The sequence below is a fragment of the Leguminivora glycinivorella genome, chromosome 1 (assembly GCF_023078275.1).
Source record: "Leguminivora glycinivorella isolate SPB_JAAS2020 chromosome 1, LegGlyc_1.1, whole genome shotgun sequence".
Taxonomy (NCBI): domain Eukaryota; kingdom Metazoa; phylum Arthropoda; class Insecta; order Lepidoptera; family Tortricidae; genus Leguminivora; species Leguminivora glycinivorella.
Genome location: NC_062971.1, coordinates 34,606,537 through 34,633,051, shown reverse-complemented (window position 1 = coordinate 34,633,051; position 26,515 = coordinate 34,606,537). Strand labels below are relative to the sequence as shown.

General features: G+C 38.3%; 1 protein-coding gene across 2 annotated transcripts; it reads right to left on the bottom strand.

Moving 5' to 3' along the window:
• Window positions 1-1,640: 1,640 nt before the first annotated feature.
• LOC125232498 (ethanolaminephosphotransferase 1) lies at window positions 1,641-23,616 on the bottom strand. 2 transcript variants are annotated; one of them, XM_048138193.1, is made up of 9 exons: window positions 23,361-23,616; window positions 22,275-22,343; window positions 20,804-20,990; window positions 9,142-9,268; window positions 7,988-8,117; window positions 7,028-7,185; window positions 5,630-5,810; window positions 4,727-4,909; window positions 1,641-3,507 (listed from the first exon to the last, which is right to left on the bottom strand). In XM_048138193.1, exons 1-9 carry the CDS (start codon window positions 23,409-23,411, stop codon window positions 3,445-3,447), a joined length of 1,149 nt encoding a protein of 382 aa, XP_047994150.1. In that variant the 5' UTR covers window positions 23,412-23,616; the 3' UTR covers window positions 1,641-3,444. The 2 variants fall into 2 exon arrangements, with proteins under 2 accessions (XP_047994150.1, XP_047994158.1); XM_048138201.1 differs by lacking the exon at window positions 23,361-23,616 and adding an exon at window positions 22,709-22,727.
• Between the last annotated feature and the right edge of the window lie 2,899 nt (window positions 23,617-26,515).

Genomic DNA, 26,515 nt, shown 5'->3' with positions numbered 1-26,515 from the left:
TTGTTGTATTATGAACCTATTTGTTGTTAGTCAAAAAAACAACTGCGGTAATCACAGAAAGAAATATCCTACCAAGGACTATCGGTTTCATAGGCAGGATTCCTACCCACTAAGCCAAACCGTTTGTTAAAAATTGAAATTGTATATCAATATTCTCATTGACCTTTGAACCTTTAAAAAATAATGAAAAGCGCCAACAAAGGACCAATGTAAATTAAAAATTTTGATAAATTACTCGAAAATTATGTTCTGGCCGACTTAGCGCCGACTAGTCGGTAGTCGGCCTAGTCGGCCAAATCAATAGTCGGTACATCCCTACATTTTACCCTATTTACAATGTTTAGAGATTCACTGGGATTGTTATCTTGCCTAACTTTATTTTTGTCATGTCTGAATAAATGCTTTAAAAATGTACAAATTGAACAACATGCACGTTACTACCTTAGTATGCTATTAACTTTATATATCAGTTCCTATTTTTAAATTTTAATTGTGATGAAACTTTCAAGAATCGAGTCACACTAACTTTGCGAGCGCAATTGTATAGTGTGGTATAAAATAGACATGTAATGAGGGCGCAATTTTCATCGTGACTCACATCATGCGCGGATCCAGGGGGGGATCGCCATTTTGGAGCCTAGGCTGGCTAAACAAATAGACCACGTGACCCCCCTGGGCACGAAGCAGGATCCGCGCTTGTGTCACATTTATGAGTTTATGAGGTAAAACGCGTACAGATGTAGTGCGAAAAGGGTTTCCTTCGTATTTTTCCGGAAACGTTCGTATTTGTCATGCTAGTTCAGTCAATGTCAGTACATCTTGTACTGAGACTGACTGAAATAGCATGACACGATCGTACGTTTCCGTAACAATACGAAGGCAATTCTATTCGCACTACATCTGTACCTAAACTTGGCATTTATTTCTTACTTTAACTAAAATTTGTCGCACACGCCCGCACAAGTTAGCCTTACTCATACTAGTACTATTTTTCGCTAGCCTGCTCTTACGGCTCAGCCACGACATTGGTCTAAGCGTGACAGCGGTGAGCGACAGCCATACATTGGAGCGAGATACAGCGATGGGACTTGTCATTCGCACGTATGTTTACGCGAAAACATATATAAATTCAAACGGTCAAATATGCTTGGCGGAATAACCCGTCAAACGGGGCGATTACTGCCCGTGCCGCGCCGACTAGCGCTTCTCGACAAGAACCCGCGAGTAATAGGTCCATCACTTTATGAACGCCTACCCGCCAGTATCACAAATGTAACCTCCGACGACATATTTAGTCACCAATTAAAAGAACTTTTACTATCGACACCACTGTACTCAGTTAAAGAGTACACTGAAATGTACAAATATTAATGGACATTGATAAAATTGCTTTTTTTTATATTATTATTATTATCTTTGATTTTTGACATTGTTTTTAGCACTTATGACGTTTGACATTATATTCACTAGGAAGCCCTAGTACTATATACAAACATTTGTTTTTTGGACATTACTAATGTAATTTTTTTTTTTTATTGCTTTATTATGACATATTATTGGTTTACTTTTTAATTTGATGATTATTATTGTTTGTATCAATTATTTTCTTATTATTATGTTGTGACGATCTTTTTGTGAATTGGTGCTATTTTTAAGTTAAAATAACATGTAATTTTCATCAAGAAATAAATATAATCTAATCTAATCTATGGCTGCCGCTCACCGCTGTCGCGCTTAGACCAATGTCGTGGTTGGGCCGTTAGGCCTAGAACGACTAATAGTCATTCTGATGCGCCGCCGGTAGCGTTGTCTGCAGCGTCTGTGTGGTGTATTCGTATACGTAAATGTTCCGGAGTGGTCGTCCTCCCATTACAACGTCGTCTGTGAACCCGCGGCGGTTCAGAACAACCAGGCAGGCAAGCATGGTCGCGCGATAAATGATAAAACATCAGGCTGTCCCTATCGCACTATTTGTAAGTGCGATAGCGGCGGCCAGATGTTTTATTATTTACCACGCGACCATACTTGCCTGGCAAGGCATAGCAAGCAAGCGGACCCCTTATAAATATGTCATATTTGGCTATTGTTAATATTATTTCAATAATTGGTCTTATTGGTCAGACACTGCATACTAAGATTTGTATAAATATCGAAATCATTACAATGGTCGAAAAATATTTAAGTCTATTGAATCGTTTGATATTCGTTACGATTAAAAAGTTCATGAGAAAATGCTACATTATATTATAAAAGTAAAAATGCCATATTGAATGTGGCGATAATATTGACTAGTGTTTCTAGTAACATTTGGTTAAAATCTAGCTTACTATTATTGCTAAGGAAGTAAATGTTCATATTTGGCAAGACTTGGTTTATAGAAAAAGGTAAACCGGTCGTCTGAGATTCCTTCAAAGTCCTTTTTTCAATGAATACAAGTCACTATAATATTCGTCTAATTTAGCTAAAAATAACTAGGTACAATTCCATCAGGAAGGAAGCCAATTTTGGCTAACCAAATAGTTTAACCCTTTGAAAACATTATGTTAAAAAAGTTACTTATTTACCAAAGTCACGAGCTAATGTATGTAAACTTTAACGGTTACTTTGAAGGCGTACGCCGTAACACTTAAAGCTCGGCCACACATGCGCGTTTTGAGAGCGTAGGCGGAGTGTTAGCGGAGCGCAATGATAGCGGTGCGCCGGAAGAACGCTGGCGTTGCGCCCAGCGGACGCCGGCGGGAACTAACGAGCGCGGATCGCGAGCGGAATGCGCGCGGATTGCGAGTGGAACGCCAGCGTTCGTCCGGCGCGCCGCTATCATTACGCTCCGCTATCTAAACGCGGCGGATTATGTGTGGCGGAGGCTTTATGCTCAGTTACACCAAACCGTCTTGCCACCGAATTTGGCGTTAGCTATTTTTTGTATGGAAATTCCATAGACCTGCTGCGTGACGTCGATGTGTCTGTTAACTGTGGTTGATGCAACTGGCCCTTAGTCCATGGTACCAAGAGCACGGCTATACTTGCCGCAATACCAAGTGGCGACTGATGTTATAGTACCATCCCTTTCTATCTCACCGGGTATCCATTAGCATGAAAGAGGTGGCAATATGACTTCAGTCGCCAGCATTGCAGCGAGTATAGTAGCTATTGCTGTGCTTGACATTAAATGGTTAAATATAACCACTTCTTAGGCTTCAATTCCAAAGAGGTTCTGTAAATCTATATGCAAAGATTTGTGATCGAAATCGATACAAGTAACTGAAAGTCCATACAACAATTAACACACGTTTCCACCATAAAATTACATATAAATGCATTTTCATTAAACACCAACTTTTGGTAAAATTTCACTGTGTACTTAACATATTACCTTGACCAGATATCTACCGCAACCTTTAATTCATTATAATAAAACTAATAAACATTTCGACTAGACCCTACTTATTTAATTTTTGGCTTGATATGGAAGCAGTTGATTTTGAAGTGTTCGCACATTTCTTGCACCTGAAAAAAATTATTTGTTTTAACAGATATATAATTTTGAAAACTAAAACTTAAAGTCATAAGATGTCGCCAGTTGCCATTGCAACCGCTGTTCCACAGTATAAGACCAGACGTAACTCTTCTAACGTACGCCGCGCGGTATGTATGTGTGCGCGCCGTGTACGTACGCAACACATGTAAGCGGATGAGAGTGATCGAGAATGAATCTTTCTCATCCGCTTACAATACAATACAAATACTCTTTATTGCACACCTTGATAAAATACAACAATACAAAACAAGGAAGCAACACGAACAAAGGTAATCAACAGGCGGTCTTATCGCTAAAGAGCGATTTCTTCCAGACAACCTTAAGGTAGCGGAAATTGATAAATTTACATTATGTCAGTAGGTGTCAGCAAATTCGAAGAAATAAACTTATCGCACAGTACAGACTAAAAATATAAAATACATAAACATACATACATAAAGACATGCGCTTACATGTGTTGCGTACGTACACGGCGCGCACACATACATACCGCGCGGCGTAAGTTTGTTACAAGTGTTACTACTGGTCTTATACTGCTGTAGGTACGGAGTACAGCATGTGGCCAGAAAAAATGTCAGGCCCCGTAGCGAATGGCAGTCTGACGGCTCAGCCACGACATTGGTCTAAGCGCGACAGCGGTGAGCGGCGTCCATACATTGGAGCGAGACACAGCGATGGGACTTTTCATTCGCACGTATGGCTGCCGCTCACCGCTGTCGCGCTTAGACCAATGTCGTGGCTGGGCCGTGACTCTGTCGCGCCCAAAGCGATAGATAGGTAGAGTGACGGCAAATGCCGCAGAAATGCCATTCGGTTACGGGGCCTGTATGTGTTTTGACATTAAAGAGTTATAGTAGCGCAAACAGACGTAATAATATTTCAAGTTCTCCCGTTTTTCGACATTACGGCCAGGTTTCAGTGACTTTAGTAACGGAGAAAAGGGAAAATAATGATATTTCCTATGACATTACATCTTCTTCTTCTACTTCGTTCCCTCAATGCTGAGGATCGCGACCACAAGTAGCGTGTCTCCATTGAACGCGGTCATAAGCTATGTGGACTGCACGAAGCTGCCGCCAGTCGACTTCTTCAATCAGACCATCTCACGTACGCGTTTACCATTCATTCGTCCCAAGATGATACACTTTACATTTGACTTTACATATAAGTAGTATAATAAACACGTACCACCCTAGTGCCATAGTAGACATGTGCCACAGTACACGCCGCGGTCAGAGTATACAGTAAGAGCAGCTCCGCAGTAGGATTGAGTATTGTTAGCGACGCGACGCAGCACACAGTGTATGGCAGTAGTAACGCGTTCCACGCTGAACAACGCGTGCCGCTCATCTGGGCGACGATAAGTTGGCACTGGAAGAAAAAAAATGACGTTTATACGAGTAAGTACACAAAGAAGACAAATCATGCATGCATAACTAACCTAACCACAAAATTTAAAAATTTGAAAAAAAACCCGACATAGTTTTTTTTTTTTTTTTTAGAACACAAACAGTCACATAAACAAATGAGTTGGTGTACTACAATGTAGGTACTAAGTAATTTGGATAAAAAAAGACCTGGAGGTTCATTACTGAATATAAAGATTGTTAACATACTAACAAAATTAGGTATGTACGCTAATAGGTAAGCAAAAGAAATCATTAGGAACCCTCCATTGTTGTATAAAAATAAGAATGAATACGTGACTTTCTCAGATCCTGGTGTTTTTAGGCTTTGGTAACCCAGAAACACTAGGTTATTCAATCGTGATATTAAAAAAATGTTCCAATAAATTGTATGAACATTGCAGTTTCCACTAAGTCACACACATACCTACATTTATTTTTTCACTCCATACCGTGACGTATTTACCTACCATGACGCACGTCGCGAACGCTGCCGATACTCTTCATATTTAAAGTGTGTGAAAAGCTGGTTTTAGTGTCACAATTTGATGTTGTCGTACAAAACTTAATACATATTAGCCCGGTGCGGATTGCTCCGCGCGATCGATCCGCGTGTCACTAAAACCAGCCTTAGATACATTGGTGACAATTTAGCTCGGTAAACGTAGCGAAAAACTAGACTCACGTTAATATTAGAAAATATAGTCCCCGTCAGTATATAGAACAGTCTCGGTGCGCGATCCACGATGTCGCTCGGCGAGTACAGTGCCCACGCCGAACTGACGGCGAAGAAGATAGTCACAGGGTAGAGCGGGCGCAGGGCTTCGTTGAAGGACCGCATTTTGCCTGTGCCGTCGCGGTAGGACCTGTCAAAAAACGGGGTAAATGTGGTGGGTCTTGGTGGCGTAGCGGTAAGGTAGGCGAATTCAAATCGGTGTCGGTTGTATTCCTACTTGGTATATCATAATAGCAAATTTAACCAACTTTTATTCTTCTATAATCATCTTATCGCTAGGATGCATAGTTTCCGATATATACGAGAAAAACCGTAAAATAGGACTATCATAAAAAGTGTGCAAAACCGGCCAAGAGCGTGTCGGGCCACGCTCAGTGTAAGGTTCCGTAGTTTTCCGTATTTTTCTCAAAAACTACTGAATCTATTAAGTTCAAAACAATTTTCCTAGAAAGTCTTTATAAAGTTCTACTTTTGCGATTTTTTTCATATTTTTTAAACATATGGTTCAAAAGTTAGAGGGGGGGGGACGCACTTTTTTTTCCTTTAGGAGCGATTATTTCCGAAAATATTAATATTATCAAAAAACGATCTTAGTAAACCCTTATTCATTTTTAAATACCTATCCAACAATATATCACACGTTGGGGTTGAAATGAAAAAAATATCAGCACTTTACATGTAGGGGGGGTACCCTAATAAAACATCTTTTTCCATTTTTTATTTTTGCACTTTGTTGACGTGATTGAAATACATATTGGTACCAAGTTTCAGCTTTCTAGTGCTTACGGTTACTGAGATTATCCGCGGACGGACGGACGGACGGACGGACAGACAGACATGGCGAAACTATAAGGGTTCCTAGTTGACTACGGAACCCTAAAAATGAAACATGTTTTACAGGAATTTAAATTTTGAACATAGTTGCGTAATGATCTAATTATCACACAAGTATCACTCTATATAGCGATATAGCGCCATATAAGGTACTCTAAAATAGTACATTACGATACAAGTGCGTAATTTCTCTTTCCGCACATGTATGATACATGTACGTATATCGCCTCGCACGTGTATCGTACGACGTTTTTCAGTACATGAGGCTCTTTAAAGTTTCTCTTCTTGTACACTGCCTTAAAATAGCACCAGTCTGTACTGAAAAATATGTAAAAATAACCTATCGTCACTACTTTAAAAAAAACTTGTATCTTCGTCTGTCAATGAAAAGAAAATAGTAGTAAGTATGTATGGAATGCATATAGACTAACTGCGTTTTAACTTTGAGGAACAGCGTGAGATACGAGATTTTTTAAAAGTAGTGACGCTATGTCGAATAGTTGTAGTACATACTTGTAAATGTTGAACAGGATGGTAGTTTGCGACGTTAGCATAGCTGACAGGTATAGCACGAGCTCGAACACCACGCCTGGGGTTAGGCCGCCGGGCAGAGCCACGCGCCACGCCTTCGGACCGATGGCTGACGTTATCAGCAACAGGAGACACGATCCCTGAAAATAATTACTGTTTTTAAGTACTTAATAAAATAAGAACATATTAACGTACGTACGGCTAACCAATTTGTATCATACGCCACTCTAGAAGTCTTATGGACACCGTGCATTGTTGTCCATAGAAGCATAGAAGTCCATAGAAGTAGTAAGGGAAAAGTTGTAACTTATACATCAGTAAATGCGGGTTATTTGTATAGGCATACTTAAGTGACATCTAGCGACAATCACGCGTCAAATAGCGTGAATTATCAGTACCACTACTCGATATAGTTATCTGAGAAGCTTGAGATTTTATTTATTGAAAGTTTGTACGGAACCCTCGGTGGGCGAGTCTGACTCGCACTTGGCCGGTTTTTTTTTTAATTATCAGATGATTTTTGTGTACCTATGGTATTTTATTTTAATTAAAGGCAAGTTCGCCTAAACACTATATATTACGCCAAACTCTGCTCAGTGGTCGCTTATAGCACATTAAGGGCCAACCGCAGTACCGCAAACCACGTTTGACGTGTAGCCCCTTTCTCGCACTTGTACATTCGCACGCAAGTGTGACAAGGAAGCAACACATCGTCGTCCGCTAGGCCATTTGTAAACAAACCGTTTTGATGCATCAATTTCATAATGGAAATTTTCCTCTGTACGTAATTACCTACTATTATTAATTGTATTACTATGGCCATGGTGAAGATGTTCCATATCAAGAAGAGCTAATGCTACTGTAGCTTAGACTGTGCGCGTAGGAAAACGCCTCTTTCATATATTTGACCGCCATTGCATGTGGTAGGGTAAGAATACTCACAATCATGGTGAAATCGTATCCCCACGGCAGGAACATGACGCCCGTGTTGTACTTCTCCCAGTGTGTCAGGTAGAAGTTGATGAAGATGTTCCATATCACGAAGAACATGCGCAGCGGGCTCAGCTCGTCCCTGAAACAAGACAGTGCTCGTTAAGGGCGTTCCCTGCGCCAATGACCTTCGATTTGAATCCATTGATATTATGATAGTTTCTAAAGCCTACCGAATTAACTGCATCGTCTTTAAACAAAATAGTATCTCATAATTACTTCACAGCTCATTGTTTCTGTGATATTTGGCATCAAAGCTGAACAATTGTAGGGCCAAAAAGTGTTTTTTTCTCTCTTGACTTTTTAGAAAAGTCAAAGGTAAATCCGAACATGTCGATTTCATGTATGTAACACCCTTCACTAAAATATAGTTTCGATTAAAGTGTTTTTTAGACCATTTTTAAAAAAATTATAAAAAAAGTATTTTTTCTAAATATGGTTCTTTCAAAATACAGATAAAAGATTGAAGAACCGATGGCTGTTGGTCTTATAGTAGTACAAACTTAGGCGTTTCAACACAAAACTTTTTACAAATCGATGAAAACCGTGTGGAGCCCCATAAACTACATTATTGCAACTATAGCCTCTTGCCGCCCAATGTACCTACAATCAAATTATGTATATTTTGGTTCAAAGGAATTTTAACTTTCATGTGAATAAATAAAGTAGCATTTCTTTCGTCTCTAAAATGTTTCTAACAAATGCAACTAGGATCAAAATTCTTGTATGGTAGGCGTTACGAGGATAGCACAAGTTCAACTTAGGGCTAGCTGCATTAGACTTATTTTTATAATTGAATATGTCGATGGCCAATCATAAGATCCGGCAGATATTCATTTGACGGGAGTAAGGGCCAAGGGTTAACCCACCATTTTATATGGAATTTGACAGTTGACAGCCCACTAACCCTGAGTTAAGTGGTTGGTGCAAGTGGGCCTAAGTGTAGCAACACAGAATCAATAAATAGGCAGGATAAGTTCGTTAGATTACCTGGTATAAATGTACATTTAGGTACCTACCTAGTTACGAAAAAAAGGAATTAGACTGGTCGTTACGTTACTTTGCTGCCAAATAGTTCTTCATGAAACAGCAAGTAAAAGACATACCTCCCAAATATGCTATAAAGGCAGGCAGGAATGAAGACAGCCGAGTAAGAGTCGAGTCCATGATCGAAGAGCTCGCCCAGAGGCCCGCTGGTGCCAGTGCGACGCGCTTGCTTGCCGTCGATCCCATCTACGACAAAATACACCTATAAACATCACCAAATCTTCATCATCATACTTAGAGAGCGGATTTCAGGTAGCGATTTCAATATTAACATGGCTATATATATGTCGATATTGGCATGGCCTGGCATGGCATGGCTAGTGCTATTTTTTAAATACAAGTCATGTGCTTTAAAATAAGGCCTTACAAACTATTATTATTACATCGCACACCGCAAACTTCGCTAAATAATTAAATTAATGTTCTGTTTGTAACAAAGTATGTACGAGCCCCAATGCAAATGATATCGTCTAGTATGAAAAAAATATTATGTCCTAACTTCGACCTCAAAATTCAGGATGAATTAGATGATTAGTAGAACATGTAACATAAAAACAAGAGAGCTTATAATGCATATTTTATTTATTCAAAACATAAATTAACAATTTTCCTCACTAGTAAACAAAAAAACATAATTTCACCAAATGTAACACTCGCAAAAATGTTCGTCTTCAGCGTAGCCGATGCAGAAAAGAACAACTACCACTTGGTGGCGTCACCTTTTGCATCTAAAACGGCCTTAATTCTTAGCGGCATTGTATCTACCAACTGTCTATACTCCTCAGGGGTTATTCCATTCCAGACACCCACAAGTTTCTCCTTAAAATCAGCTTTGGATTTAGAAGGATCTTTTCGCAACTTTTTCTTCATTTACCACTACAAAGTTTTTATGGGAGACAAGTCTGGACTGCTGGATGGCCATGATATGGTAGGAATTTGTTTTTGTTTCAGCCACTCCATCGTTGTCTTGCCAGTATGACATAAGGCACCATCTCGTTGAAAAGTAAATCCATTTATATACTTGAACTTTCTTATAGACGGTAGTGAACTCTATTCCAAGATGCTTTTTGTATTTCTCTGCATTGACGGTTCCATCTATAAATTGCAGACATCCCACACCCTGTGCCGACATACAGCCCCAAATCATTTAAAGATGCTGGAAACTACACCTTGCGTTCAAGACAGTCTTTGTGAAATGCATCTCCTTTATCTTGAATGACTTTACTTCGTTCATCGCCAACTATGACCTCAAATTTGGATTTGTCGCTCCATATTATTTTTCGCCACTGATCGGCAGTCCAGTTTCTGTACTTTTGTGCAAATTTCAACCTGTTAGTTTTCTGCTTTTGAGTAAGTAATGGTTTCTGTTTAGCGGTGTGAAAACCGAAGCCCATTATTTTCATTACTGTCTTTCAGGTATCGACTGAAATGTTTATTTTGATCGCGTCATGCCATAGTTAAGTAAGTTCTCCTGCTCTTGCATGACGATTTTTCCTGATAATGCTCCTCAAAATCCTGTTTTCTCTTTGGCAGTTATTCTTCGACGGCCAGATTTATTTAAACAGGAGACGGTTCCGTGTTTTAGTTGATGCTGGATGATTGTATGCGCCGTAGATCTTGGCAAAAAAAGGTCTTTGGATATTTTGGAACGTAGATTTGCCGCTATTGTTACTGGAAATTATAATTTTCCTCACTGATTCAGGCACCGACTTACCTCTTGCTATTTTGGTATAAAAATGTTGTAGAATAATTATATTTTTTACAGAATTTACCTTTTTATGTAGCCGTATATCATATCAGACGACTTATAATATTATTAATTCAATTTAAAATATTATTGTATAATATTAATCTTACTAAACTATTTTTATTTAAAATAGACGACCTATTATGCCTCAAATATGAACTAGGCGTATTTTTTTGCTTTAGATATGTTATTTTTATGATATGATTATATTAAAACATATAACATTAGGGCATTTTGTACGGCGCAAGATTAAACTAGTTTTAATGGCTTAGTGTGTCGTGTATTCCATTTATCATCAAAGTCAATCTGGGTTTAAATACCAGTTTCGGAAATAAATATCGCACGTTGAAGTGTGACTAGACGATATCATTTGCATTGGGGCTCGTACTTAAAAAAAGTATTTTATTCTAAATAATGGTGTTTGTATACGGGAAGCGAATAATTTTAATTTTTCTATTGTATAGGCCTCTCTTCTAGTACGCCACTTCGCCACTTCACCCGAGGGTTAACCCACCATTTAATATGGAATTTGACAGTTGACAGCCCAGTAACCCTGAGTTAAGTGGTTGGTACAAGTGGGCCTTAAAGTACAAGGTATAGCCTCATCCAGTTGTGACCCGCAACCTTCCGCATGTCGTCGAACCAACGTCATCAATGCCATCATCTAATATAAATCAAAATCTAGAAGATTACCTTGCTGATCCGCGAATAGATAATGTGCTAGTCAATCAGTGCTAACCCGTTATTACCTTACTACTTGGGTGCTTTAAACATACAATGAACGCAGAAATGTGACCTTGTCTGGGTCAAGGGACTTTATCGTCGACAGCGCTTACGTCCCGCGGCGTCGTATTTGTACACGAAACTCGCTCATAACGCCGTAAGTAATAAGGTCCCTTTACCCAGACAATATCACAAAACTCGACACGTGTTTCGCCTCCCTACGAGGCATCCTCGGATGTTGACGGTGCAAGATGTGGCAACATTGATATTGATAAACGTCAAACTAAATTATGATATTGCAGTGACAGGTTGCTAGCTCATCGACCACACACTGGTACCCATATCCCACAGTTGCCTTCTACGACACCCATGGGACGAAAAGGGGTGGTAAAATTCCAAACCCGTACCTACACAGGTACCTTACTTGGACTGGGCTAACAAGGTGACGCACAGACTAAAAAAATGAGTTAGAATCAACGCGGCCAGTGTTATGGGAACTTTTGGGCCAGCTGCGGTCCGGGGTGGCACCATACCCTAGGTTATTTAGTGTTTAAGTTTAACAAAGCCTGTTGCGGATTATTTCGTTTGTAGGTATATAGTCGACAAAGCCTGAAGCTGATTTGTTTTATGTCCACTTGACGAAGCCTGCGCTGCTGATCACGATCTATTTTGTTTTTATTGGATGGGTTTTAGGTTTAGTTTTAATTTAGTTTTTTTTTTAATTGTATTTATTTTAAAATTTGAAATGACAAATAAATATATTTTATGTTAGAATCTAAATCAGAACACAGACTGAGATGTATTGTGATTCTACCCTGTCCACTTTCACACTATCCGATCCGATATCGGATGTCCGTACCAGAAAAAATGCAAGATTGCGCCTGTTATGTATGGGATATCGGACCTACATCTGATATCGGATCGGATAATGTGAAAACGCACTAATTAGAAATCTATGCTATGACCAATAGAATGCCATAATATGTGTAATTTTGTACAACAAATCTATAATAGCACATTACTAAGTATATTGTTTGTCTAAACGCTACATGCATTGACCTATGCATTGTAATAATAAATAAATAAATAAATCTATTGCATGCAGATTGACTGAGGCCCCGGTAAGCTGCATTGATATATATAATAATATATATTAAGAAAATATATATTTATTTCTGTCTAGCTAGACTAGACATATACCTTATTACTCTTATTAGATGTCGCACTATGAAGCAAGACGGAGAAATAGCATCAGTTATTTTTAAAATTAAATTTTCGAAAAAAAATCATAATTATGACAGAAATTAAAATGTGTTTTTTTTTATATTTTACTGGTAGTCTAGGATAGGGTTTCAAGCCAACTATGAGAGACCATTGGCCCGTTTCTCGAAAGGTACAAGCCTTGTATTACAAGTGTGTTTCCATGACAACCCATACGATTTGACAGTTCGCGCACTTGTAATACAAGGCTTGTACCTTTCGAGAAACGGGCCCGTTTTCTTGCTTAATCCAGTCAAAAAGTAATCAAATAAGGTACATTTTCATTTAATGATGGTTCTCACTACTTTCATGATGTAATAATAAACCAAACGCTAACGCACCCTGCATTTGTTAAGGTTGGCAACGCGCAATCAACAACCTCAGGATTCGTTAGTTTCTTACCATTATGCGGGCCCTATGATAGTTAGTCAGTGTTAACAAAACTAATAAAAAAAGAAAAAAAAATCTCAATTAGCGAACTTAGCGTCTGGGATAGACCGTCAGTAGATTGCGTGGTCTAGAAAGATGTCTGCGGCATAGAATAGTTAGAGGATGTGGTTCGACTGCGCTATCTGCGCGAGATAAGGAGGTCACTAAAGCGTGGCACCGGGATTGGAGCAAACGACGTTCAATTGTCACATTGTCTATATAAGTACAATATGTATCTAAATACAGGTTTCTAACAAAAAGTATATATTTTTTAAGGGGCTGACAACACCCAATTGCGCAAAATTGATGTTACTTGCGCAGTTTTTTAAGACAAACTATTAGTTTAAGGGCCAGTTGCATCAACCACATTTGACAGTCACATCATCGTCACGCAGCAGAGGTCTATGGAACTTCCCATACAATAAAATTTAACGAACGCTTTAACGGTGACAGACGGCTTGGTGCAACCGGCCCTTAGTAAGGCAAGTAAATTATATGTTACTAGCTTTTGCCCGCGGCTTCGCTCGAGAGAAAGAGACAAAAAGTAGCCTATGTCACTCTCCATCCCTTTAACTATCTCCACCTAAAAAATCACGAAAATTCGTCGCTCTGTTTTGCCGTGAAGGACGGACAAACAAACAGACACACACACTTTCCCATTTATAATTTTAGTATGGATTATTCATTATATTTCAACGAACATAGCCGTACGCGATACACGATTTAATAAAATCGGCTCGATAGAAAAAAAATGCAAAGATCGGTCTCGAGTTCGTCATTAAATGGTTCTATGTCGTTCAATTATTCACTTAGTTGTCTTTAATTAAAATTACAATAACAAAAATATACATATCTAAAACACTAACGAAACATATTGCACAAATAATGCATCTTTTTATTTTAATATTTTTGCGTAGTTTTCGTGCCTAGCCGCCCTCTTTTAGTGATATCGCGCTCTCACTTTCTTCCATACGAATAGAGAGTGTACGCTAGCGTCAAGGCCATAGGATGTTGTCAGCGTGGACGTCTTCATGGACGCCTGCAATTATATACCACACCTCGGACAATGGCGTTTCTGCGCACACATTCTAAGCTTGTAGGTGAACGCGTTCCATGCTTGATGTATGAGTGAAATATGACAGGTCGACCGGTCGCGTTTTTGACAGGCGATAACTGTGAGGTAACCCAGAGCGGGTGGGCGGCACCTTCAGTGGGGAGCAGGAGTGGCTATACTGTACGATAATACATACTTTGTTATTATACTGTGCTATTACAGAGGTTGCCGATATATTAACACCCTCGTTGAGCTCTGACAACCTCAGTCACCGGCAGGAGCACAACACTATGAGTGAGCAACAAAGACAAACATACGGCATAGCAATTAATTTAATAATAATAAATATAGGAGAGATAAATAAAGGAGAATAATAATATGTAACTAAATACCCAGAGCGGAAAATGGAACCTACATTTGTAATGGTAATTGAGAAGCGGGTGCAGCGTATCCTCTTAATAAGATCAATCTATCTATCTATCTATTCTCTATTACCTAGTCCGTAATTAAATAAATACATTATAGGACATGCTTACACAGATTGACTGAGTCCCACGGTAAGTTCAACTAGCTCAAGATGGATTCTGTTGCGGGTGTTCGGACAACGATATGTACAGTCGATTGGAACCCTAATATGCCACTCTACAACCATGTCAAAATGACAAGCAGTAAGAGATTTCTTACAATCTGATTTACGTCACTATGACATAGTTCTACACTGGTCTAGGGTTCCAATTGGTTGACTGTATCTACATTGCGCGGCAAACCACCATCAGGCGAGGTGGTGGGGAGAAGTTCGCGCATCGTACACATACGAGCAAAAAACTACCTAATAAAAAAATCGCTTCTGCGCAGGTAAGGCCACATGGTCTAAAAATTTTACGCGCACTTTATATAATATACTAAAACCACTAAGGATTCTCAGGAACAAATATCTGTGTTCACACAAATAAATGCCCATATAGATTTAGTGCGAAAAGAATTGCCTTCGCATTGTTACGGAAACGTACGAACGTGTCATGCTATTTCAGTCAGTCTTAGTACAAGATGTACTGACATTGATTCAACTAGCATGACAAATACGAACGTTTCCGGAAAAATACGAAGGAAGCCCTTTTCGCACTACATCTGTACAACATAGAAAAAAATTATGACTCCGGAACAAATAACAGTGCTCATCACACATATAAATGCCCATACCGGGATTCGAACATAGGACCGCGGCGTCCGCGGTTTAGCACAGGCAGCCTACCCGCTAGGCCAAACCGGTCAAACAACGATCACGTTTCTACATTCATTTTGAGCACATTTTTACGAGTAATTGTTCCAGTAATTGCATTGGCTAGGTAAGTAGGTAATCTATGTGATCTGTGACGTCAGAATCGTGGCCTGTAGACGGTAATGGCCTAGTAGCGGAAGACAGTTATTTCTGCGGCAAATACTCGTATACGATTAGGGTCATTTGGATGTTTATGGTAATTTCCTTTACCTATTTTCTTAAATAACTTGTAAATTACCTTACTAAAAATTATTAAAAAAACATTTTTGCAATAGTTATAAAAACCTTTTTCATTTGATATGTAACACAATATAGTTCTAGAAACTTTGATTTTTAATTTTCACTTTTACCCCCCAAAAGTGGCCTCTATAATTAAATTTTCTTAATTTAAATTACATGTCCGTCTTTGGGTCACAGGTTTACATATGCGTGCCAAATTTCAAGTTAGTCGGTTCAGTAGTATCGGAAAAAATTGGCTATAACAGACGGACAGACAGACGCACGAGTGATCCTATAAAGGTTCCGTTTCTCATTTTTGAGGTACGGAACCCTAATAAAATAATACATTCGAGATTCTGTTAAGATACAGGACCAGAGGGCACATGTGTAATAGTTGTGTATTGTTCAGTACATATGGAAAATATTTCGACTGGTTGAAACTGTCCGCCAGTCGGGATTGAGCCCTTGTACTTACTCCCATCATGGGGTTTCGAAAGAAATAGAGAAAAGTTTTAAAATAGGTACGATTATTAGCACGGAAATAAGAAAGTAATTATTATAAATAACTAGTGTACGACAGAACTTTCGGTTTCGGCACGTTCACGTTATCAACATACAAAAGGTAAGTGCCACATTAACAATCACTTCCGAACGTCATGTCGTTATCTAGAACATCGATTTAATTTAAGTCTCATACTTTTACTGTAAATACCTGCTTTTTTAAAACTGAACTGCTAACTAAACATTAACACTATTTTTTTCTCACAGTGATTACCTCTTTTTCAACAAACTAAGAGTCCCATAAGCTTCTGATAATATACATAGTATTTAAACATGTCCACACACTTAAAATAAATACGACTAAGTACATAAATCTCATTTTTTTTATTATTTTTAGGTAACAGTTTCTACTCACCCAAATGAGTAAATACGAGTATTTACTCGGTGCTTTGAGTAAATTACGGGTAAATACTCAGTATTTACTCACCCCTACCCATCTCTAATCGTGCGTATTAGTTACTACATCTTTAAAAACCGGTTCACTATAAACAGATGCAAGCAACAAGAATAAACATGCAGGTATCCATATGGACCCCGCGTGTTTTAGCGAAGACAATGAGGTGTAAAGGTCGGGGCCTAACGGAGCACCAGTTTTAACAACTGAGGAGGGATCGTAGCCAAACTATGTGACCATTTTTTTACTGTTAAGACGATACAGGAGGGGTCAATTCTCCATACAAACGCTCTCGACTATTTCCTTCCTGGTGTTTGAAGATAGAACAATGATTTCTTCAGCACATTACTATTATTTTTATCTGTGTCGGGCCATTTAGATTTTTCTGATATTCTTATTTTTAAAGACGCTAGAGCCCATCAAAAATTTTCAAAAACGGCCTTATTGATTATGGCGCAAAGAAAGGTATGGTACCTATTCAAAATTAGTAACAATTAGAAAAAACTAAACGGTCCGACACAGATCATTTCATTGTTATTCAGATTCTCAAATTTCGTTACGATTGATTAAATTTTGAAGGAGGAAACAGTCGAGAGCGGAACCTCGATTTAAAGATTTTTCGCAATATTTTTTAGCTGAGTTGTTCTGAATGGACATTTTTTTTCGATTATTCTACTTAATAGGTAACACTAGCATATTTAACTAAAATTCCTTTATTTATATTCCTTTCCATTTGAGCATTTCGGCTGTCCAAAATCAAAACCTAGCAAGTGCATTGAAAATACACGTCCCCTGCTAGGTTTTGATTTTGGACAGCCGATTTTCGCTCCTGTAGCGTCTTAATGAACCCTTTTATTCAGCTGCGCACGATATGTGTGACTCGCCGTTTCTTTTCCCTCCCCTAGCAAGAGGGATCGTCCCCTGCGATCGATGTATTTGATTCACCACGGACTGTTTATGAACCCCCTCCTACCCTTCGGTGACCAATACGTAGTACATGCCGAGATTCAATGACGCAACATGTCGAACGTGGTTCGCGTTTTGCGTAAATCCGTGTGTCACAGTCAATTTTCTTCGAAAGTACGGAACCGATTAACTTGAAAGGTACACATAATTATGTAAAACTGTGACTCAAAGACGGGCATGTAACTTAAATTAAAAAAAATATATCATAGAGGTCACTTTTGGGGGGTGAAAGTGAAAATTAAAAATTAAAGTTTTTTGAATTATGTGTTCAGGGCCGGATTAAGGGTAGAGCGAGTGGAGCGGCCGCTCTAGGCGCCACATGGTAAGGGGGCGCCAACATTCATAAGGGCGCTGTTGCTAGGGCGCCGTAAAAGGAGGATTTTAGCCCTTGACGAACCACATTGTTGTGCGGCACAACGACAAAGTTACGTTATCCAAATGCAAAATTATGAGTCTATCCGATAGTCCATAGCGGAGTTCGTCATAAAGCCAAAGGCGCAAAACGTCTCAGAGAGGCGCAATTTTGTGAGTCACAGGAGATACTTAATGAGCTAACTTCAAAGGACTAAGATCCCGAAGGGCACTTAGTGGCAAAATACCGAAATGGGCATCCCGACGGTGACGATCGAGTTCGCAGTTAATGTCTTAATTATAATAGTGATGGCGAAATATAAGGCCTAAAAGTCGGGAACATAGGCGCTGTAAAGTCAAAATACCCTAAAATATGCCAAAGACCGCAGCTCTGCAGTAGATCAAAGCTTGAAAGCTCGCTGCTTCCCCGCTAGCGGGTTGAGTCTTAATAAATTGCGTCAATAGGAAAAAAAAATCGCGCTCGCTTCGCTCGCGCTCACTATTTATATCAGATCTCTTTTAGTTACTTAGGAAAAATTCCGCGCTCGCGTTTTCATTTCAAGTCTGCTTTCCTGACTTGGCCACTATAGTACTCGATTTTGTTCCTTATTTTATGTACCTGATATCCACGTTCAGCCCCACAACCATACTAGGGCGCGACTGCGAAATTTCAACCCTTGTCCTTTTATTCGTACTCTGTATGATGAAATCCATAAAATCTGTAGGTATTGCGTTAATCTTCAAATTACGGCAATACTATGAAAAAAATTTCGCGCTCGCTACGCTCGCGTTTTTTTTATCTGCGTCGTAAAACTTATTCCCAAGGGCGCCGAAACTCAAACTCGCTCTACCCTGATCGAGTGCACGGGCCGGTGCTGTATGTGTTACATATCAAATGAAAGAGCTTATTATAATAAGCACCTCAAAAATATTTCTAAAGGTCTTAAGCGCCTTCAAGAGTAAGGCGCTAAAGACCATTTGTGCCCACAAATGTGCGTGCTAACAGTGATGATTGAACGAAGAAAGTATATATTTTTTATTTTATTGTACCCTTTGAACGCGAGTCTGACTCGCACTTGGTAGGTTTTTGAAATAAATATAGACATGAAGTCAATAAAAAAACAGAAAGTACCCTATTCTATCAGTTACTTTCTAGTGACAAATTTAGAACATTCTTGTCATCATTAATGCGTCATCCATATATTACGTCACAGTGTAAGGGGGTGGGGGGAGGGGTCATACTAAATGTGACAATCCCTGTTAAAGGGATACAAAAAAGCGTGACATAGGGGGGGAGGGGTCCAAAAACCTGAAATTTGGTGTGACGTAATATGTGGATGATCCCTAAGTTACCAATATGTACACCCGAGATAGCAAGGGTTATCGAAGCATACCATTTGACATACTATGCGTCAAATTTTAAAAAGAGATAACCAGGCAGGCAATTATGGTCGCGCGATAAGTGATAAAATAGCAGGCCGTCCCTATCGCACTTACAAATAGTCCGTCCTGATATTTTATCGTCTATCGCGCGACCATGCTTCCCGTGCAGAAGTATCTATTTCATTATTGGGGTCACTACAGCTACTGTAAAGATTTATATAATTTTATGTTTACAGTCACATATAGTTTCCTACATCTACACACTTAACAAACAAAAATATCTGAACATAATAAGGCCCTCAGTGCCCTGCGTATCCAGTATAACAATGGGTTCAGGATGCTGTTGGGACTGCCTCGTTATTGCAGTGTGTCAGGCATGTTCGCTGAGGCCCGCACTGACAGTTTCGGTGCTATAATACGCAAAAGAACTGCCTCCCTGATGCGTCGCGTGCGAGACAGCTCCAACAGCCTTGTGCGCCTAGTGTTGGAATCGCCTGCTTGTGCTATCTGGAGACACTGGGATGGTGTACATATGAAATCCAGAGGCCAAGTGTATAATTTATTATAGTTTTATTTTTTTTTTTTTTTTTAGATGTAATAAATAATATGTAAATGTAACTAACATAGGTTTAAGGGAATGTACACTAACACTATGGATTTTTTCCGAAATAAAAAATTATTGAATTGAATTGAATAATAGGAGCATGAAAGTGTGTTTGATAACTACAATAAAATACAATAGTTTATGTATGTATGTATGTATAAGCTTTATTGTACATAAAGGAAACAAAAGAGACACAGTTACAGAGTCAGTAATATACAATGTAGGCGGACTTATCCCTTAATGGGATCTCTTCCAGTCAACCTTTGAGGAAATGAGTAGAAGCGAATTAACGATGAGTGACGAATTCAAAAATGTAGGTACAACCACTAAAAGAATTAAATGCAAATTTTGTATACACATGGTAACAAATATATACATATACAATTACATTAATACACCAATATATACATATATAATAATATAATAATAAATAAACAAATACTCATAAAATATATATTTATATAGGTACTTAGACCAAAAAGTATATGGATATTAATTCAATCAATTAGTTTAACTACAATTACTACAATAGGTTTCTAGTAGTTGTAGTTTGTATAGACTGAACAAAACTATAGCTGCTAATATAGTTAGGCATATTACTTACGAGTGTTATGTTATGTTGTTATATTTATGTTTTTTAAATGTAACCTACAAGCACAGGTATTGTATCGCATTGTACTACGCAGATTATCACAAGTGACATCAATGAAAAAAAAAGGAAAGAAATACACACAACGAACCACATGCTCACCCAGGGTATAGGCCACAAACAGGTTGACAGCGGACACCGCCCACAGCCACCTGGGGATCCCGTCACCGCCGGCCTCGGTTAACGCGAAGAACCCGTAGTCGTAGTAGGAAAACAGGAGGAAGTTTAGTACGGTCAGGAGGAAGCCGGTAAAGGTTAGCAGGTTTGGTGCTACCCAGACTGGGCAGAACTGGAACGAGTTAATTTGTGTTAGCACGGGTTATTTTTGACTAGGCTATATTTGTGCCTACCAAGGGTCGGAGCCAGTACTATATCTGTACAAAAAAAAACCAGTATTACATTATTTGGTTGATTATTCATTTTTAAGACACAAGGCAACAATCCAAAACATGGTTTTGTTCTACATAAATATCATAAAATAATACAAAATATAGGCATGTATCAGTTTATTTTTTTAGTTAATAATGGTTCCGAGCCCCAGTGCAAATATAACAATTTGTACCTAGTCCTATATTGTAGGGTAGGATGTCAGAGACAAATTTTATACCATTTTTTTTAAATTAATAGTGTTATAAAGTCAGTCTGTTAGCTTTTTAAGTACTTCCACATTTTTGGTGCACTGTAATTGAAAAAAAGGCATTTTTAAACTTTTTTTGTTAAGTTTATGCACAACAATATATAAATAATTTCTAATAGACTAAATATCAAGCCATCCCCAATATTAAGGCTGCTTTCAAAAAAAACGTCAAAATAATGTAAAATTGATAGTTTTAGTCAGTGAAATACTACACTTTCCGTTATCCATAGATTTATTGAATTCAAATTTCAGTTAGAGCATCTTATTATCTTGATTTTTATAAGACTGGATTTTTGAAAACCAAGTCACTAAATTAATTATGAATTTTTTTCTAATGCACGTTTAGAAAAGCACACGTATAGAGCTGAGTTAGTCGATCTTATTTGTAAAATTTGGACAATTTTGATTACTAAAACAGGTAAATTTATAATTCGTATACCCTGTACTACAAACTTCTCAGACTACATTTTTATTATAAGGTTTTAAAAAAGAGTAAACAAAGCTAAGACGAATTCAATTTTTTTCAGAAATTACCTAAAATTAAGTGACAATTTCTTTGAAAATCTACATCACACCGAAATAATTTTTGTACTTAATTAATCAGCAACGTTTACTTAAATTGCTGTTATGCCTTAGTGATTATAAATTGCTATTATTTATTTTTGGCAATTTTTTGAAAACGAGCCTTCACCGGTACAATTATTACCACTTTTGGACATTTTGTCATATTTTGTTAGACCAAGTAGAAAAAGTCCTATAATGTGATATATATTTGTAAACAACTCGCAAAGCCCTTTAATTTGATACCACACACGGTATGATCAAGCGCTCGGTTGCGATTTCACTGTTTTTCACACGACAGCCCTCTTAAGATTAGAGCTACCAATTGATTTTTAAGTCAAAAAATTACAATTATTTTAACTTAAAGGTACTCACTTGAACACACCAATTCCAGAATGGGTGCATAACATAGTTGCTGAGAACACTTGTGTCAATAGAGTTATACTGAAAAAGAAACAATTTGCTATTAGACACTCACACTTCACTAAATATACATAATGTAAAATACCCTATAATGGATGGTTATGCCATTATGGACAAATAAACACAAATCCTTAAAAATAAGTATCTAAAATTAGTTTCTAAAAACTGACGGCATTGTACCATAAACAAGAGTCATAGAGCTGCTTAATTTTAAAGTTTCATTTAATTCAGTAATTTCTGAAGGATTTGGCGGCAAGATAAAAATCATCAGTTTACTGAAAAAAATATCAGGACTAATTCTTAGTAATGTTGCTAAGAGAGTTGAGTTATTGTATAAAATAATAAAAAAATAATACTCGGTGTAAACTTGAATGAGTTTTACTTACTGCATTATCCATGAAATAAGGTATAAAACATACTAGATAGTCCAAAGATATAAAGAATTAGCCTTATTTTGCGAGTGTCCATAACCGGAACCGGAAAACTGCGTACCTCCTATGATGGACAAGGAACAATTTACGAAACCAAAATTTACAAGAAACAATCCTATGTTAAAATAACCCAAACTAATCTTATTTGGGGTATATAAAATTGACTCATTCAGTTGGCTTTAAAAGTAAAATTTTAAAATTATTTCACTGTCCATAATGGGGGATCCATTACTGGAGAACTGCCGTGCATGATCGGAGAAAAAACACTTTGTTTTAATTTGTTAACTATGAAGAAACCAATAGGAGTATATATTCTGCAATACGCTTGAAATGTAAAAGAAGGATAAGACATTTGAGTTTCAACACACTTGGCGGTAGAATTTTTACATGTATCAGTGAAAAAATATCAAAAATAGGCAAAATTTTATCTTAAACTGTCCATGATTGGGTCCGTTACCTTACACCCACTTTGGGTATACTTCAATCAATCCTATCGTTGCTTGTGCAGAAAACAGGTCATAAAATGTATGATCTCTTAAATGCCACTACTTTTCAATTTCCACACAGACTACGCTAAAACTACTTATTTATGAATTACGAAAATTACCTTATATTTATCGAAACCCTCTAGGTTCTCTTTCGATAGGAAGCGGCCCATTTTGGCTTCCGGGGATGTCTCCCTGAGAACTATCGATGTCCCAGCCGGCTATATTTTTCACGGCAAAAAATCACAATTCACACGCGCGATATATTTTTTTCAATTTTAACTGAAATTATGATAACAGCGTCGAGCAAAGCACGCCGGCGAACGGCAATCACCGGCGCGGCGATTAAAATTAAACGTACAATACAATAGCCTCGCAGTTCGCTCTACCAATAGTACCAATACCAAATCGCGCATCGCGCAATTAGATTTCTGACATTTGACACTTTTGACAGCTGTCACTATAAGAGTTGCCAGTATGGGTAAAAATATAGGGTTAATTACATCGATGCGGTTCGATTTGCGTTGCTAGTGTGACTTCGATACCGAACTATTTTTTTTTTCTATTCTAGAGGCAGTTTCGCAACTGTTTCGAATTTGCTCAAAAAAAGCTCTCATCGGGCGGGACTTCAGCGCCAATGAGCGTGACCATCAAAAATACAGGTAAAGAAGACAATAAAACAGTAGAACATTGTTATGGTTCGTTGATGATTCTACTAACATCAAGGTTTAAAAAAGCACAAGTTTTCGAGTCATCGGTCTTACTTACTATGAGCACTTACCTGCCGATCTGAGAAATGAGCCATGTGACGAAGCATTTAAGCGCAAATTGAGAAACCTTTTGTTAGATAACCCCATGTACTCTGTAAATGAGTACATGGATTTGAATTTTTAATGACCGATGATATAATTATACCTATATTTCTCTGTTATATAATATTTTCTTGCTTCGTGATAATTTCATGATATTGTAACTTAATTTATTAATTTTATATAGCTTGGCAAGTGTATTTTCTTTCTTTGTAAATGACGATCCTCATTTGGGAGACACAATTATTTTTATTTGGAATTTATTATGTAATTTTTGACGATCATGATGAGAAGATAAACATAATTTTGACATGTAGCAAATTTATAGAGTAATTTTTATCATGAAATAAAGAAATCTAATCTAATCTAATCTATTTAGTGCAGTGCTTTTCTTGACCGTCTATAAGCACCATATCACACAATAGCGATTTCTTTGTATCGAGGAGTTTATGCGGTTTGATTTAACGCCTGCCAAATTTTATTAGCAATGTAGAAACGATTCACCTTGCACGCAGCTACCTTCATATTACGTGGACTTACGATTAAAATGCTAAAGTTACTATTTGTGGCTTATTATACAGTATGTAAACTAACGAAAACCATTTACTGTAAGTGCGTTTTCACATTATCCGATCCGATATCGGATGTCGGAAGGATTTCAATGGAAAAAATCCAAGATGGCGCCTGTAATGTATGGGATATCGGATCGGATAATGTGAAAACGCACTAACCCGTAAATGTCCAGGTGATACTGAGAAACTTTTACTATGGGATCAACCCCGAAATCACGAAAATATCTTCTGACAGTTTCATAGGTAGTTTTATTTTATAGTAAGTATTTCCGTTTTTTTTTTTTCTTAGTCTATTAGTGTGTCCCACTGCTGGGCAAAGGCCTCTCCCCTGGCTCTCCATAATTCCCGATTCTCCGTTACTTCCGGCCAGTTATTTAGGAAGTCGTCAAGGTCGTCCCGCCATCTTTGCCTTGGCCTGCCCCGTCCACGCTTTTTCATCGGCATCCACTTGGTGGCTATGTTGGCCCACCTATCCGGATGCATGCGATAGACGTGGCCGGCCCAGTCCCATTTAAGCCTGGCGGTTTTTCTGCCAACGTCAGCAATGCGAGTCTTAGAGCGCAGCGTGGTGTTACGGATGCGGTCGGTCCTTTTAACACCTAAAATGCTGCGCTGTTTTGACTTCTGCTTTTCTGTGAGCGACCATGTTTGTGCACCGTAGGTTAGGACGGGCAGTATACACATGTCGACGAGTTTTCGTTTTAGTGAAAGTGGAAGTTGTCCCTTCATATGCTCCTTCATGGACCAGTAGCTCTTCCAGACGTTATCGACACGGCGTTCGACTTCTTTGTCTTGCCTGTTGCTGAAAGAAACTAGCTGGCCCAAGTAAATGTACTCGTCGACATATTGTATATTCTGCCCGTCTACCACGACCCTACGTTTCTTGCTGTTGGTCATTGCTTGAGTCTTTGCACGATTTATTTGAAGTCCAACCTGAAGGCTCGCGTTGCTCAGATCTTGGAGCATTTGTTGTAATTCTGATTCCGAAGAGGCGAAAAGGATAATGTCGTCGGCGAAACGAAGGTTTGTTAATCTTCTGTCGCCGATGACTATCCCTCTAGCCTCCCAGGAGACCGCCAGGCTCTTGAAAACTTCTTCAAGGGTGCTAGTAAATAGTTTTGGAGATAGCGGGTCACCCTGTTTGACGCCTCTCTGTATTGGAAACGACGGACTGGAGTACTGAAGTTTTATGTCTGCTGTGCTATTTACGTATATGTTTTGAATTAAATTGATATATGGAGGGTGTATATTTTGGTTTTGAAGTGCGGTAACTATGGCAGAATGTGTGATGCTATCGAATGCTTTAGTGTAATCTACAAATGCTAGGTATAAGGGGAGTTTGAATTCGGTAAACTTTTCTATGATCTGGTTGATTGTATGGAGGTGATCGGTGGTGGAGAACCCAGGACGAAAGCCAGCTTGATTAGGGGGCTGATGTTGGTCGAGTTGCCCAGCAATGCGACGCTCGATGATTTTAATAAATATTTTGTATATGTGGGATACCAAACTGATTGGCCGATAGTTTTCTATATTGGCCTTATCCCCTTTTTTGAACAAAAGTATGATATTGGAATGTAGCAACTTTTGTGGTATTTTTTTCCTATGGGAGTGTAAATTTTTATTTCGCGTTTTGGGTGTTGGTCCCATAGTAAAAGTTTCTCAGTATCACCTGGACATTTACGGGTTACAGTAAATGGTTTTCGTTAGTTTACATACTGTATAAAAAAAATGGAAAAGGCCTAAGAGGTGGACGGAAATTTATTTTCGATAGGTTCTTGATACTGTAAGCGAGCGTAGTGACTAGCTTAATGTCGTGCGGAAAACTTGCTCCCACACAACTTCTCACTCAGAAAAAAATGCATAGAGTAAAACTTTGGGTCCTATATCGTGTAGCAA